The sequence below is a fragment of the Diceros bicornis genome, chromosome 16 (genome assembly GCF_020826845.1).
Source record: "Diceros bicornis minor isolate mBicDic1 chromosome 16, mDicBic1.mat.cur, whole genome shotgun sequence".
In the NCBI taxonomy this organism is placed as follows: Eukaryota; Metazoa; Chordata; class Mammalia; order Perissodactyla; family Rhinocerotidae; genus Diceros; species Diceros bicornis.
Window position 1 is genome coordinate 13,629,297 of NC_080755.1, and position 14,756 is coordinate 13,644,052.

The 14,756-nt window shown below is 37.1% G+C and overlaps 2 protein-coding genes across 11 annotated transcripts in view; one reads left to right on the forward strand and one right to left on the reverse strand.

Moving 5' to 3' along the window:
* ESCO1 (establishment of sister chromatid cohesion N-acetyltransferase 1) overlaps nucleotides 1–7,674 on the forward strand; it is a 77,855-nt gene extending 70,181 nt beyond the window's left edge. For 3 of the 4 annotated variants that reach the window (XM_058556827.1, XM_058556828.1, XM_058556829.1), the window contains exons 11-12: nucleotides 1,196–1,383; nucleotides 6,311–7,674. In XM_058556827.1, coding sequence (XP_058412810.1) covers nucleotides 1,196–1,383; nucleotides 6,311–6,458 — 336 coding nt within the window. In that variant the 3' untranslated portion in view covers nucleotides 6,459–7,674. Of the gene's footprint in view, nucleotides 1–1,195; nucleotides 1,384–1,873; nucleotides 2,028–6,310 lie in introns of those variants that run through there. The other variant, XM_058556830.1, reaches the window with a different exon arrangement.
* A 4,177-nt stretch (nucleotides 7,675–11,851) lies between these two features.
* The window catches only part of GREB1L (GREB1 like retinoic acid receptor coactivator), a 259,827-nt gene continuing 256,922 nt past the window's right edge, over nucleotides 11,852–14,756 (reverse strand). For all 7 annotated transcript variants that reach the window (XM_058556833.1, XM_058556840.1, XM_058556838.1 and 4 more), the window contains one exon: nucleotides 11,852–14,001. In XM_058556833.1, the coding sequence (XP_058412816.1) occupies nucleotides 13,838–14,001 (164 nt within the window). In that variant the 3' untranslated portion in view covers nucleotides 11,852–13,837. The remainder of the gene's footprint in view (nucleotides 14,002–14,756) is intronic.

The following is a 14,756-nucleotide window of genomic DNA, read 5'->3' on the forward strand; positions in this document are numbered from 1 at the left end:
CCTTGAATGCCCAAGTTCTTTCATTGTGTATTGAATAATTGCATTGTGTGTATAAGGATTATTTTTAGCGATTCACCCTCCCTTAATTTCACTCCAGCTAGTGTGATTCATTACTCCTAAGGATGATTGATAAGTAGATACCCACTTGAGGGAACTGTCACCTTTTATGTGGGACATACTTAAGATAAAATTGATGATGGAAACAAATGAAGTTAATTAGGTGAGGGAAATTAAATAGATACATATTTAAGGTCAGATTTGCAAAGAGCAACAAAGATATTTGCAAGGTTTATGATAGTGCCATCTTAAATCTGGTTAGCAGGTGACTAAGCATTAAAAAAAATTGCAGTCATTTATCTTGTTTTTGATTATTTCTTGCAGTCTTTTTTTTTTTAATATTGTTTACAAAGAATGTTCTTTGGCAAACTCTTGTGTTTTTAAAATTTCTTTTCTACCTAGTTCCAGAAATGACTTGTAGCGATGTTTAGACTGGGAGATAGCGATAATGTTTGCTTGTTTGTTTTTTGTTAACTCTTAATTGTGTTGTCTAATTGTTTTAATTTTGGACCATGTCCCATCAGAAGGCTGTCTATGTCCCTTTTTTTGCAACTAGACTGGCAGAGGAGGTCTATGTGTTTTAAAGCATTCAGTTTTTTAAAAGAGATGAGAGTATGGGGAAAGGACCTTTCTAAATTCTTGATTCCTGTACCGTCCTTAGTCCTAGTTCCCACACAGCTGTGAACCCTAGAACTATGGCATCAATCGCAGAAACAGTTGTTATGACTGCTGAGTTCTTAACGTGTTCTATTGCTGGTCCTTAGAAGGTGGCGGGTAGACAAAACTAACATTCAGTTCCTATTATGGGCCAGCCAGGATGGCAAGATGCTTTGTATGTATTACCTTATTTAATCTCTCAACAGTTCTCTGAAAGATGGTAGATATCTTCGATTTATAGGTAAGGAACCCAAAGCTTAATTAAGTAACTTCCTCTTGTGGTCACGTAACTAATAAGTGAGTTAGAACGGAATGTAGATCCCTGTCTGTTTCCTAAAATGAGAATGAAAGCATAAGTGGTCTCCATAGTTTGTTAAGAAGCCAGGCAAACGTAGTGAGCCCCTCACTAAGGTCAGTACTAGGCAATTGCTAATTAATATTCTCACTTAAAAAAATTTTCCCCCGATTTTGATACCTGTAGGGCTACAGAGTTATAGAAGAGAAACTTCCAGTTACCAGGTCAGAAGAAGAAAAAGTCAGATTTGAAAGGCAAAAAGCCTGGTGCTGCTCAACATTGCCAGAGCCTGCAATCTGTGGGATCAGTCGAATATGGGTTTTCAGCATGATGCGTCGGAAGAAAATTGCTTCTCGCATGATTGAATGCCTGAGGTAACTTGAATGTAATTCTTCAAATCATTTTCAATAGTTTAGGTTTAAGCCGAGTTTTAGTATAAAGATTGGCATATAATTAATCTTAAATGTATAACCTTTATTTATATTAATTTAAAATTTGCATAAGATTGTCAGTGTATTGAATCTGTAAGTACTTTTTATGTGAAGTTAATCTGAGGGGGAAGAAAGCGCTATTGGTTAAATATTGGTAAGCCATTTTAACTTACTTATTTGTAGCTATGATATCAGGGCAAAATAACCCACTTACTTCAAATTGTGTTCAATATTGGAGAGTTTTAAAGATAACCAAAGAAATGTGGAAACTTTCTTGGGAGTTTAGCTTTTAGGAAAATTTGTCTTAATTTTAAGAATATTATTTGTAAATTATCTGTCTCTTATTTTCTTGCTTTTATTGCTTGATTTTTAATCAAAGGTATAGAGGAAAAGACTCAGACAAATTGCATGTTTTGTTTTTTGTTTTTTAAAGCACTTTTGCTGAAGGATTAATGGAAGAGGTTAAAATTAATCCTGCAAAAGAGGTTTTTAGGTCAGTCTTTTGTTTTTGTTTATTCAGAGAATCCCTGTCTACTATTATCTGTAGATAAAGCTTTCAAAATAATCCATCACTGTTGTAAGTGAGATCCAAAGGCTCTAGGAATCTTAGAGCCTTAATGTGTTTTCCGGTCTCTCCCCCTTCCTTTATCAAAATGAGTGGTGATCCAGAAAAGCTTGGATCTACCCACCCTTTTCATGACAAGAGGCAGGTCTGTTTTTAGCTCTTTGAGAACTAAACCTGGAAAATGCAGCTGATTAAATAATAGTCCTAAATGTGAAGGTATTGCTCCTCTTTTAAATCCTGCAAACTTAGGTCTTGTGACAACCATAAAGTGGTTCTAGTTTATAAAAACATAAAACAGTTGTATTTGCAGCTGTTGTATTTGGTCTGTGTGATAGTGAGATTGTCCCATAAGCTTCCTGTTAGAACACATAGAGATTCTACTTTTTTCCTTTATTGTTCCTTCTTATGTACCTAGCTTACCTTGTTAAAATTATAGTGTGAAAATTCTACTAATAATCTATATCCTGGCTAAATTAAAAATTTTTTAAATAATTGCTTTATTGAGATATAATTACATAGCATAAAATACTTTTTTTTTTCTTTTTTTGCTGAGGAAGATTCGCCCTGAGCTAACATCCATTGCCAGTCTTCCTCTTTTTTTTTTGCTTGAGGAAAATTAGCCCTGAGCTAACATCTGTCTCAGTCTTCCTCTGTTTTGTATGTGGGTCGCTGCCACAGCATGGCTGATGAGTGGCGTAGGTCCATGCTTGGGATCTGAACCCAGGCTGCCAAAGTGGAGAGTACCGAATTTAACCACTAGGCCATGGGACCAGCCCCTAAAATTCTTTTTTAAAGTATACAATTCAGTGGGTTTTAGTATATTCAGAAGGCTGTGCAGCCCTGTCTAATCTGTCACCCCTATCTAATTCTAGGACATTTCCATCACTCCCCCAAAAAACCCCATACCCATTAGCATTCACTCCCCATTTCCCTCTCTCTCATCTTCTGGCAAGCATAGTTTACTTTTTGTCTCAATGGTTTTGCCTATTCTGAACATTTCATATAAATGGATTCCAATAATATGTGACCTTTTGTGACTGATTTCTTTCACTTAGCATGTTTTCAGGGATCATCCATGTTGTAGCTGTATCAGTGTACTTCATTCCTTTTTAAAAAATTACCAAATAATATTCCACTGTATGGATATACCACCTTTTATTTATCCATTTATCAGTTGATGAACATTTGGGTTGTTTCCACTTTTTGACTGTTAAGAATAATAACGCTGGGCGTAGTGGTTAAGTTCACATGCTCCGCTTCATTGGCCCGGGGTTGCCACACTCGGATCCCGGGCATGGACCTAAACACTGCTCATCATGCCGTGCTGTGGTGGCGTCCCATATACAAAATAGAAGAAGATTGGCAGTGGATGTTACCTCATGGCCAGTCTCCCTCACCAAAAAAAAAAAAAAGAATAATAATGCTGCTGGGGCCAGCCCCGTGGCCTAGTGGTTAAGTTGGGTGCTCTGCTTTGGTGGCCCAGGTTTGGTTCCCAGGCGCGGACCTACACCACTCATCAGCAGCCATGCTGTGGTGGCACCCCACATACAAAATGGAAGAAGATCGGCAACACATGTTAGCTTGGCATGACTCTCCCTCAGGGAAAAAAAAACGGAATAATGCTATAAACATTCATATACAAAATTTGTGTAGTTTTATTTCTCTTGGCAAATAGAGAAATATTTGCATGTTTTTATTTCTCTTGGTGTATACCTAGGAGTAGAATTGTTGGGCTATATGGTAATTGTACGTACAACACTTTGAGGAACTGCCAAACTGTTTTCCAAACTAGCTGCACTGTTGTACAGTCCCATGAGCAAGGTATGAGGGTTCTAATTTCTCCACATTCTCACCAATACTTGTTATTGTCTGTTTTTCTGATTTTATCCATCCTAATGGGTATGAAATGGTATTTCATTATGGTTTTAATTTACATTTTCCTATGGCTAATGATGTTGAACATATTTTTATTTGCATATTGGCCATTTATATATCTTCTTTAGAGAAAAACCTATTGAAATCCTATGTCCTTTTTTTTTTTTTTATTGGTGAGGAAGATTAGCCCTGAGCTAACATCTGTTGCCAATTCTCCTCTCCTTGCTGAGGAAGATTGGTACTGGGCCAACATCCGTGCCCATCTTCTTCTACTTTACATGGTATGCCGCCACAGCATGGCTTGATAAGCAGTGTGTCAATCCACATCCAGGATCCGAACCTGCGAATCCCGGGCTACTGAAGTGGAGCGCATGAACCTAACTGCTACGCCACTGGGCTGCCCCCCATTTTTAAATTGGTTTATTTATCTTTTTTCTGTTGAGTTGTAATAGTTCTTTATATATTCTAGAGACAAGTTGCTTATCAGATACATGATCTGCAGATATTTTCTACAATTTTATGGTTGTCTTTTCATCTTCTTGGTGTCCTTTGGAGCACAAAAGTTTTTAACTTTGAACTCCAAATTATATATCTTTTTCTTTTGTCACTTGTGTTTTTGGTGTCATATCTAAGAAGCCATTTCCTAATCCAAACCACAAAGAGAAATGTCTATATTTTCTTCTAAGAGTTTATAATTTTCATTCTTAGATTTAGGTCTTTGATCCATTTTAATTAATTTTTGTATATGAGGTGAGGTAGGATCTAACCTCATTCTTTTGCATGTGGATATCCATTTGTCCCAGCACCATTTAGTAAAATAAAAAGACTGTTCTTTCCCATCAAATGGTCTTGGCACCCTTGGTAAAATCTTTAACCAGAAATGTGAGAGTTTATATCTGGACTCTCCATTGGTCTGTTCTTTTTTTTTTTTTTTTTTTTAATTTTATTTATTTATTTTTCCCCCAAAGCCCCAGTAGATAGTTGTATGTCACAGTTGCACATCCTTCTGGTTGCTGTATGTGGGACACAGCCTCAGCATGGCCAGAGAAGCGGTGCGTCGGTGCGCGCCCGGGATCCGAACCCGGGCCACCAGCAGCGGAGCGCGCGCACTTAACCGCTAAGCCACGGGGCCGGCCCACCATTGGTCTGTTCTGATGGCAGTAGCACGCTGTACTAAATACTGTAGCTTTATAGTATGTTTCAAAATAAGAAAGTGTGAGTTCTCCAAATTTGTTCTTTTTTAAGATTCTTTTGACTATTCAGTGTCTCCTGCATTTCCATATGAATTTTAGGACCAGCTTGTCAGTTTCTGCAAAGAAGCCAGCTGTAGATCAATTTAGGGAGTAATGCCATTTTAACAATATTAAGTCTTCTGATTCATAAGTGTGGGATGTCTTTCTGCTTATTTAAGTCTCCTTTAATTTCTTTCAACAATGCTTTATAGTTTTCATTTTATAGGTCTTGCATGTCTTTTGTTAAATGTAATCCTAAGTATTTATTCTTTTGATGTTATTGTAAATGGAATTGTTTTCTAAATTTCATTTTTGGATTGTTCATTGCAAGTATAATAGAAATACAATTTTTTTTTTTTTTTTGCTAAGGAAGATTGGCCCTGAGCAAACATCTTTTGCTAATCTTCCTCTTTTTTTTGCTTGAGGAGGATTGTCCCTGAGCTAACATCTGTGCCAGTCTTCCTCTGTTTTGTATGTGGGATGCCACCACAGTGTGGCTTGATGAACAGTGTACAGGTCTGCGCCTGGGATCAGAATGCTCGAACCCAACCACTATGCGACGGTGGGGTCAGCCCCCAATTAATTTTTTAATATTGATCTTATATCCTGCAACCTTGCTGAACTCATTTTTTATTAATCTCTAATAGTTTTTTTTGTGAATTCCTTAGGATTTTTGTATATATAAGATCATGACATCTGCAAAAAGAGATAGTTTTACTTCTTCCTTTCCGATCTGGTTGCTTTTTATTTCTTTTCCTTGTCTAATTGCCCTGGCTAGAGCCTGCAGTACATTGTTAAATAGAAGAGGTGCGAGCAGGGATAGCCTTATCTTGTTCCTGATCCCTGGGGAACAGTTTTCAGTCTTTCATCGTTAACTGTGATGTTCCTTGATGCTCTTTATCAGATTGAGGAATTTCCTTCTACTCGGAGTTGTTGAGAATTTTTTTTTATCATGAAAAGGTGTTGGGTAGATGTTTTTAAAACCGTTGTTGCTCTTCTGAAAAAATTTTTACCTCAAATTATTAATAATATTTTAGACGAACAATTATTTTAAACAATTTTTGGAACATACAGCATTACCTAAAAAGTCTTTCTAGTCAAATTGTATTTGACAGGTTTTTTCCAATTTTAATGATTAAAAATAATATTAATTTTTTACCCTTCTACGTTCTCCCCTCCCTTCTTTGTTTTTAAATAGGAGTAACTTTATATATGGCTCATATTTGAGTAAAGAAGAAATTGCTTTCTCAGATCCCACTCCTGATGGAAAACTATTTGCAACACAGTACTGTGGCACTGGTCAGTTTCTGGTATATAATTTTATTAATGGACAAAATAGCACCTAAAACAAATTCTTGCCTACAGTACCAGAAGACATCTACTGAAGAGAATGGATTGGTTGCTGACTTTAACCAGGAACTAGGGCCATTTTTATTACAATGAACTCAGGACTGGCAACAACCGTAGGGTTGTTCCATTTTCATAAAATTGGAAACAATGCAGTAATAGCTTATTATTGTTTTGTTTTTTAAAGAAGATATTTTATTATCTTTTACAGAAATTCATGATTGATGTATTTTATCTATAGTTATTTAGACATGTTTACATGCAGCAGATACTTGTTCATAGTGGACTGAAAACTAATGCAAGGACTGTGGTCTCAGTGATAAGTATATTTTGAAGTTCTTAATATGGAAATATACCAGTGTAGCTTCGTACTGTATTTTTTATATTGATCTGCTGATACCAGTTATAGTTTTAAAGATTGTATTTTCACAGAGCAGAAACCAGTGTTCTTGAGTTGTTCTTCAAGGAGGGTACAATGTTACATGTTTAGGAATTCAAAGCTAATTCTTAAAGGGCCTGAAATATACTTTGAAAGAACCCCCACAAAAAGATCAAAGCTCCAAAGAAGCAGGAAGAATTTGGAATATTGAGCTTTTTCTTCCATTTCTCTTTCTCATTCTTGATGGCAGGAAGAAGTGGAAGGTGGTAAAGAATTAAGTCTTTCCTTCTTGGAGAGCCATAAATGACTAGAATTAGTAAGGTACCCTCTAAAGTTTATTATTCTTTCATTCTGGTTTCACTTTTTAAAATAAATGGCAACTTGGCACACTTAAGCTATTAGCAAATTCTTAAGAGGTTTATAAAAACCTATGGAATAGTTGCAAGCTAAATATGGATGACTTGGTATCTGCTTTGTTACTCCTCAGAAATACTACACTGAGTATATGCCCTCATTACTGGACTTCATTTTGATACTTGTCTATCCTTCATAGTGCCCTCTACTTTTAAAGGGTTTATATGTTGAAAAACTGCTGTGGCCTTTTATGACCTGTATATAATGTAGAATAAAATAATAAAATACTTGATAGCTTTTTCTAAGTGATAAATGTGATAATGGTGTGTTGTCATTGTGCATTTTCAGGGAGTTTCTTAGGTTTGAGATCTTGAAATATAATTAAAACACTGGCTTCTTAAAAGATAGTTTTCACCAGTTTGCCAAAGGATCAGTGTGTCTGCTACAACTCCTGAACTTTATCTCCAAAAGGCAGAATCCAGAATCCTAACATGAGAATTTTCTGGTCTTTCAAAGAAATAGAGCCACAGCCCAAGAATGAAGAGCCACTGTAGTTTAACCTAGATTATGTTTATGAGCTGCAATTATCATATCTCCATTAAAAACTGGCTAAAATTTAGGATTTTAAATTAACAGACAAGTGTACGTTTTATCCCTCTATAGATGTGTGCTTTTAAAATTTATAGAATGGTGTAAGGCTTTATACTCTTTGTAGGGGTATAATGGTAAGGCAGTGTAAATATTTCCCTCTGACTCATCATGATGGTCTGACATTTGACATTCCATTTCCCTCTTGGTTTGAGACTCTTCTAGTCATCCCTGGTCTCATTATTTGCCTGACAGGAACTATAATTTTTTAGAAACAGAATGAAATTTTTGGGTATAGTATAGATGCTCTAATAACTGTTAATCTTGTAATACCAGTCCAGTTTCCATATAAGCCATATTATGCTTCTTTGGGGAGCCAAACTTGGTGGTTTCAAGGGGACCCGGGGTAGAGAGGATATACTGATTAATGGTTGGTTTAAATGTTATCATTACTAAGAAAACAGTTTATTTTCATCTTTATATTGAAAACACAACCCCTCAAATAACTTTTACAATCTAGGTATTTCTCTAAGAAAAGTTTTATTAATACTATATAACATTTGAATGTTTGCTATGTGTCACACCTTGTGTTTAGTGCTGCATTATTTTATTTAATTACCGTGACAACCCCACGAGGTCGAGTTTACAAGTGAGGAATCTGGAACTGAGAAGATAATTAAGACACTACTGCAGGAGTTCATGGAAAAATGTCAAAACACTGAACTGAAGCTATGATGTGTGGATGAAGATGAGGAGACAGATAAACTTTGAGAAGAGACAACTGAAGAATTGATAGGAGTTGATAACAGACCAGAGAAGGATCATGGCAAAAAATCTAGGGTAATTGGGAATTTTGATTTGGGTAATTGAGTAGATGGATTGACTGAGAAGGGAGTACTGGAGAATTATGTTGAGAATATTGGATGAGGAAGGATGAGCTCAGTTTTGGTTAAGATTTTAAGATGGTTGCAGAATCTCCAAGTGGACATATCTATTTGGTATATAATTGGATATGGGGATCTCGAGTTTGGGAGAAGTTTGAACTAAGGTAATTTATGAATTTAGTTATTGGAAGGTTTAGAAGAGATTACCACCCTGAGGGTTGTAAAATGAGAGGGTAGGAGAGAGTTGTGAGGAACACCGTCATTTAAGAATCTCAAAGAAGAGTACCTAAGCAGGCATGTGCAAGGTAAGAGAACCAGAAGTGAGTGGTAGAAACCAAGGGACGAGTTTCAAGAGTCAAAGAATTGTCAGCACTGTCACACCACAATTGAAGGCAGAAGAGTGATGTTAGAAAAAGGGGTCTCTGTGGAGTCGTGCAGACAGTAGTGGACACAGTGAGTATACACTGATGGTCAGTCAAACTACCAAAGAGGTTGATTTTTAGTTGCTGATTATATAAAGGTATCTGTAAATTTTTGTCAGCTGCCCTTGAATTAATCCATTATAAAAATGTCTAGTATATAGACATAGGAACCACAAGATTTTATGTGTTATACCCTTGTCTGCATAGATATACAATGGTTTTATTTCGCAAGAATTATAAAAATCAATATTTTACTGGCTCATAATATGCAAGAGTAAACTTGGTGTATCTCCTAAAAGCATGACTATCATAAGGACAGTAAGTACAACAGACGTGCAGTGATATTTTAGTTGTTATGGCTTACTTTGCATGGCTGCCCAGCTAGGGCATCTGAGTAGGAACACAGCCATGTTCCTGCTTAGCCATATTTCACCATGGGTTAAGATTGCCAAGTTGATTTCTGGGGTAGTGACTGCAGACATACATATGTCTTCTACCTATTCTCATGGCTCTTGGGCCTTCTGGCAGATAAAGGGAAGATTCGGTCTTATAACAACGGAGAGGTGGTCAGAAGACAACTTGCTTCTTTTTCTTTCTTGTAACTTATTTCATTGTTGTCAGTCACTGAAGTAGATGCTTTCCTTAGCTCAGTACTTGACAGTTAAGATCACAGGGAATTTATGTGAGTGGCTTTTTCCTTGGCCTCAGTGGCCCTTCCTGAATCATCTTTAGTGATTTTTTTTTCAGTGAAGCCAGGGTTTCAGTGTTATAGCACTATTCTTCCAGACCCAGAGGAAGCTTAAGTGCCAGTTTCCATGAATAAAGACAGGCCTGAGGAATGTTTGTTCCCTGGATGTTGTTCCAGCTCTGGAGAGTTGAATACGAAGGTACAGCAGCCAGAGTTCACAGCTTTTAGTCTTTCCATGGCAGCTCCTTTGGAATATGTAGTGAAATACTGGTACTTTCTACATGCTCCTGAATCTGTCATCATACTTAGAAATATTTATTGCGCCTCCTGAGGTAATGGCCAGGGGCCTTTAGCCTGGAAGAATGTTTTCATGGTTCTGTATCAAAGTCTATTATTTTAGCACTCTTTACATAATAAAACTAAAAGGCATTTTTCTGGAATAACAAAGTTATTCTCAAAAGTTGGTAAAGTTAGGGGCCGGCCTCGTGTCATAGTGGTTAAGTTCACATGTTCCTCTTCAGCAGCCCGGGGTTCACTGGTTCGGATCCTGGGCACAGGCCTGCGCTCTGCTTATCAGGCCATGCTGTGGGTGGCATCCCACATACAAAATAGAGGAAGTGGGGCACAGATGTTAGCTCAGGGCCAATCTTCCTCACCAAAAAAAAAAAAAAAAAAGGAAGTTGGTAAAATTAGGTAGAGTTTAGAAATAAATTGGAGATTAACACCTTATGCCATGCTACATAGTTCTAGCACTGCAAAGTTCTGCTTCTGAGAAGGACACCAAAGTGAGTATAGTTGCCATCTATAAAATAAAGATTGGAGATGTACTATGAATATTTCTGCATCTCATTAATAATCAATCATTTCTAGGTCTATCAATCATTCATAATTATGTGGAAGTCTGCAAATGGGCATGGTGCGTAGATCCTTTTATGTGTGTATCTTTGTATAAGGTACAGGTTTTCATTCAACAGGTATTTATTTAGCACTTTCTTGGATTATTATGCCAGAATAGTAGAATCTTAGAGTCATCCAGCCTATGATATGTGAACTTCTAGCCTTTCTTGGAAATTGCCAGAGTTAGGGAGCTCGTTCCATTTTTGAACATGCCAGAAAATTAGTATAAAGAAAACAAACGTTCTCTTTTTTTGGGTGGGAGAGAATTTTAATACATTCACCAAATTCAATGAAAGGACAAGAACATACTGTAGACACAAGACAATTTAGAATCATAAACAAAATGTGAGGTAGACTGACTAGTGAAATTCACCAAATTTTGGTTAAGAAAATTTTACAGTAATAAAGTAACACAGGTGCCTCCTTTTCTAAAAATCACAAAAAGCAATTGCATAAATTACAGCCAAAAAAAATTGAATACAACAATTCTCACTCTAATTTTAGTTTACATTCAGTATTCACCTGTGTGAACTGTCATACATGGCAAGGTTCAACAGGTCTATAGGTCAGTTATTATGCAGGCCTAGTGAACACATTCATATCACAATATTCTAAGGAATGGCAAGGCTCGAAGCTGAACACACCAGGGTATGTATTAACAAATCATGTCCCGTGCTTGTGCAATTTTATCCTTAAAGGAGAAAAACCTAACATTCTCTAAAGAATTACACTGATAAAATGATTTTCAAAAGATCCAAACTTTAGTAAGATAGTCATTGAAGAGAATAGGCAGGTCAATTAGAATTCTCCATCATTGGGGTGATGGTCTTTTGGCTTTATTCTGGCATTTTTCTTCCACAGAGTTAAAAGGTTCTTAAGAGATCATAATCATTTGATTTTTCAGAGTGCAGCCCTAACTAATATGAAGTACCTGCATCCAAAGTAACTACTTTAAACAAATGTTCCGGGGCCGGCCCTGTGGTGTAGCAGTTAAGTGCACGCACTTTGCTGCCAGCAGCCCAGGGTTCAGATCCCGGGCGCGCACCGAGGCACCGCTTGTCAGGCCATGCTGTGGCCGCGTCCCATATAAAGTGGAGGAAAATGGGCACGGATGTTAGCGCAGGGCCAGTCTTCCTCAGCAAAAAGAGGAGGATTGGCATGGATGTTAGCTTAGAGCTGATCTTCCTCACAAAAAAAAAAAAAAAAAGAAAAATGTTCCTTAGACTGTGAAGCCATAAAGCCAGAATAAACCCTGAGAGGCCATCTGCCCCAGGTACAACTGTTTTAGAATTATTTCAAGTATTTTATTTGCCCTATATAGTAAATAGTATTGGAATATTGCACAGTGGATTTCTTGGTATGATCTGCATTAGGCCCTTTCAACAAAACAGAAACAATTGAAATACATTCATATCTAAATCAACCTGCTTCAGAACGTACCTCTTTGTCAAAAATTCTGCTGTACTAAAATTAAGGAATATTTTTAAAGCATACATAAGGCAGATCCTCTTTGAAGGACAATTAAAAATGGGGTTTAAAGGAATTTTCATTTCAAAATACATGTAAAGCATCATAAGTAGCTGTATTAAAACCAAAAGATCTGCAAACCATTTTCAGATTAGTACATTCCATCTTTTCACTGGCTGTAAACTCCGTGTTATCACAAGCTAATAAAGCTGGTCAATTAACACTATTTGTTCTAAGTAAATGCAGGCTTAGTAGGCCCCCTCAATAGTTCAGGCTACAAATAAGACATAGATTCAAGTAAAAATGGCCATTATTTTAAGTGGGAATCAAGTGGTGCATATGGGCTAATGAGAAAAATCGCAAGAGGTTGTTGAATGATGAGAACTGGAGTAATTTAAGAGTAAATTTCCAATAGACTTAGTTTGTTCTTGAACATGTCCTATAGTTTGTGCTAGAACATTTCCTAAAAATCTGTTTTTGATTAAAATATATGGTGAGAAGTCTGTAGAAGCTTATGCCTCCTATTGTTGATACTGAACAAACACCCCCTGCCGATTTTAATGAGTCAAAGAGACTTGTAATTTGGAATCTTCCTTATTCCTCACGGAAGAATGACTGGTAGGATTACGTAAAACAGTTCTCTCTTTCTACGGCTCTGTTTCCCATTTCAGCAATTTCTGTGTTGTCATCAGTATAAGGCAGCTAATAATATTCATTCAGTGTATCTTTTAAAGGGCGCTTTGCTTGAGCCTGTGAAAGGAAACAAAGTGGAACTCCACTCCACACAGAACTTCAGCCTGACATTTAGCTTTGCTGGTGCCAGCTGCTTAATTCCAGCCAAACAGGGTGGGTTTGGGTGACTGCTGAAAGCTTCTTAATTGGCTCAATTGCTGAATGAGGTTCTCCTTGTACAAGATTAATCACTGTTCCATATTCTCATAGACGTGGTGTGCTTATGGAAACCATGAGACTGGAAACATTTTTAAAGAATGGATAAAGCAAAAGAATTTAAGCAAGGAGAAGCTGCATAAATGCACACAGTGCCTGCTCTGCATTTACTGATTTGTTTGTTCAGTTTAAATAGTAAACTTTTAACTCTCGTGGAAATTTTGCCAAAAGTTTCAATACATACAAGATTATAAATCTCAAACTAACACTGCACAGAGAAAGACAAAGCTACTTCTTTTTTTAAATACAAATATCTTCTACATTCTATCATTTCAGACCCCTGAGTAATACTGTACCAAAGTACAGATCTGAAGAGAAACTGAGGGTTCAGGCCTCAAACGTTAATCTTCAATTAATTTCACACCAATGGTGTGAGTCTCATGTAACACATTCAGGCTAGCTAACTCGAGTCAGTTTTCCCCCTAACATAGTGTAGTAGAAAAAACAATGCAAACTCCGTGTTCATTCTCCAAAGCATATCCTCCTCAGATCCCTGAGGGCAGATCAACTCTTAATTGCATAACTGCCTAGGATGGAGTTAACTGAATTTAAGGTCCTGAAATTGGAACTGAAGAAGAGTGATGCCCCCGAAGACCTGGGTCATATTTGTGGGGGGAGTCTTTGGAGAACAGACAAACATGTTGCACTTTGCTCCACAGTGATTGTACGTTGAAGGAAAAAAATCCCAAATAATTGTTTATGCCCCACCCCATCTAGGCATCCCTTTCCTGTTTTTGGTCTCTTCAAAAGCTCATACATGCCGTCCAGTAAGAAAGTAGAGGGGCTTGTCATCACTGCTGTTAGCAGTTTGAAACTCGTCCCGGAGGCGGAACTGCCACTCATCCTCTAGCTCTAAGCGGACAATTGTTTGGCGCAAGGAGCTTCTATCTTGGCAGATGACACACAGGGTAGCACCTTCAGAAAAAAGGCAGAAATGATAAAGGGATTGAAATGATAAAGAACCTAACACTTCTCTAATTATATTCCCTAAACTAACATATCTGAGAACCACCATATAGGTAAGTAACCTATCAATCAGAATTATTCATTTTAATTTTATTATTTATTTTGAAGAAGTATTACAAATTCAAAAGTTTAAAAGAGTAAAGTGAAAAATTTCCCAACCACATCCCCCCTTCGCCTGTGGTAACCAATGTTCTAATTTTTCTTGTGTGTCCCTCTAGAGCAGGGTTTTTCAACCTCAGCACTACTGGACTGGATAATTCTCTGTTATGGGGGGCTGTTCTGTTCTTATAGGATGTTTAGCAGCGTCCTTGGCTTCTACCTACTATATACCAGCAGTAGCCCCTAGTGTGACAACATAAAATGTCTCCATGTATTGCCAAATGTCCCCTGGGGAGCAACTCCCCACCCCCCACTGCTCCAGATGTATTTTATACATATATAAGTAAAAACACAATATCGCCTGTTCTCATAACTATGGTAGCATGCTGTATACAATATTCTCAACCTTATTTTTTTTTAGTGACCTCAGAGGTCATCTTGTCAGGATTATTTGTGATGCTTAATCTGCAGTTTGTTCTTAGGCAAATCTCTTTGTATGGTGCTACCTACTGAAGCAACTGTAGCTTCTATACCAGATCATAACTCATTAACCTGATTTTTTATTAAAATTAGATTATAGGGAAGCATTACTTCTCTTCTTGCAT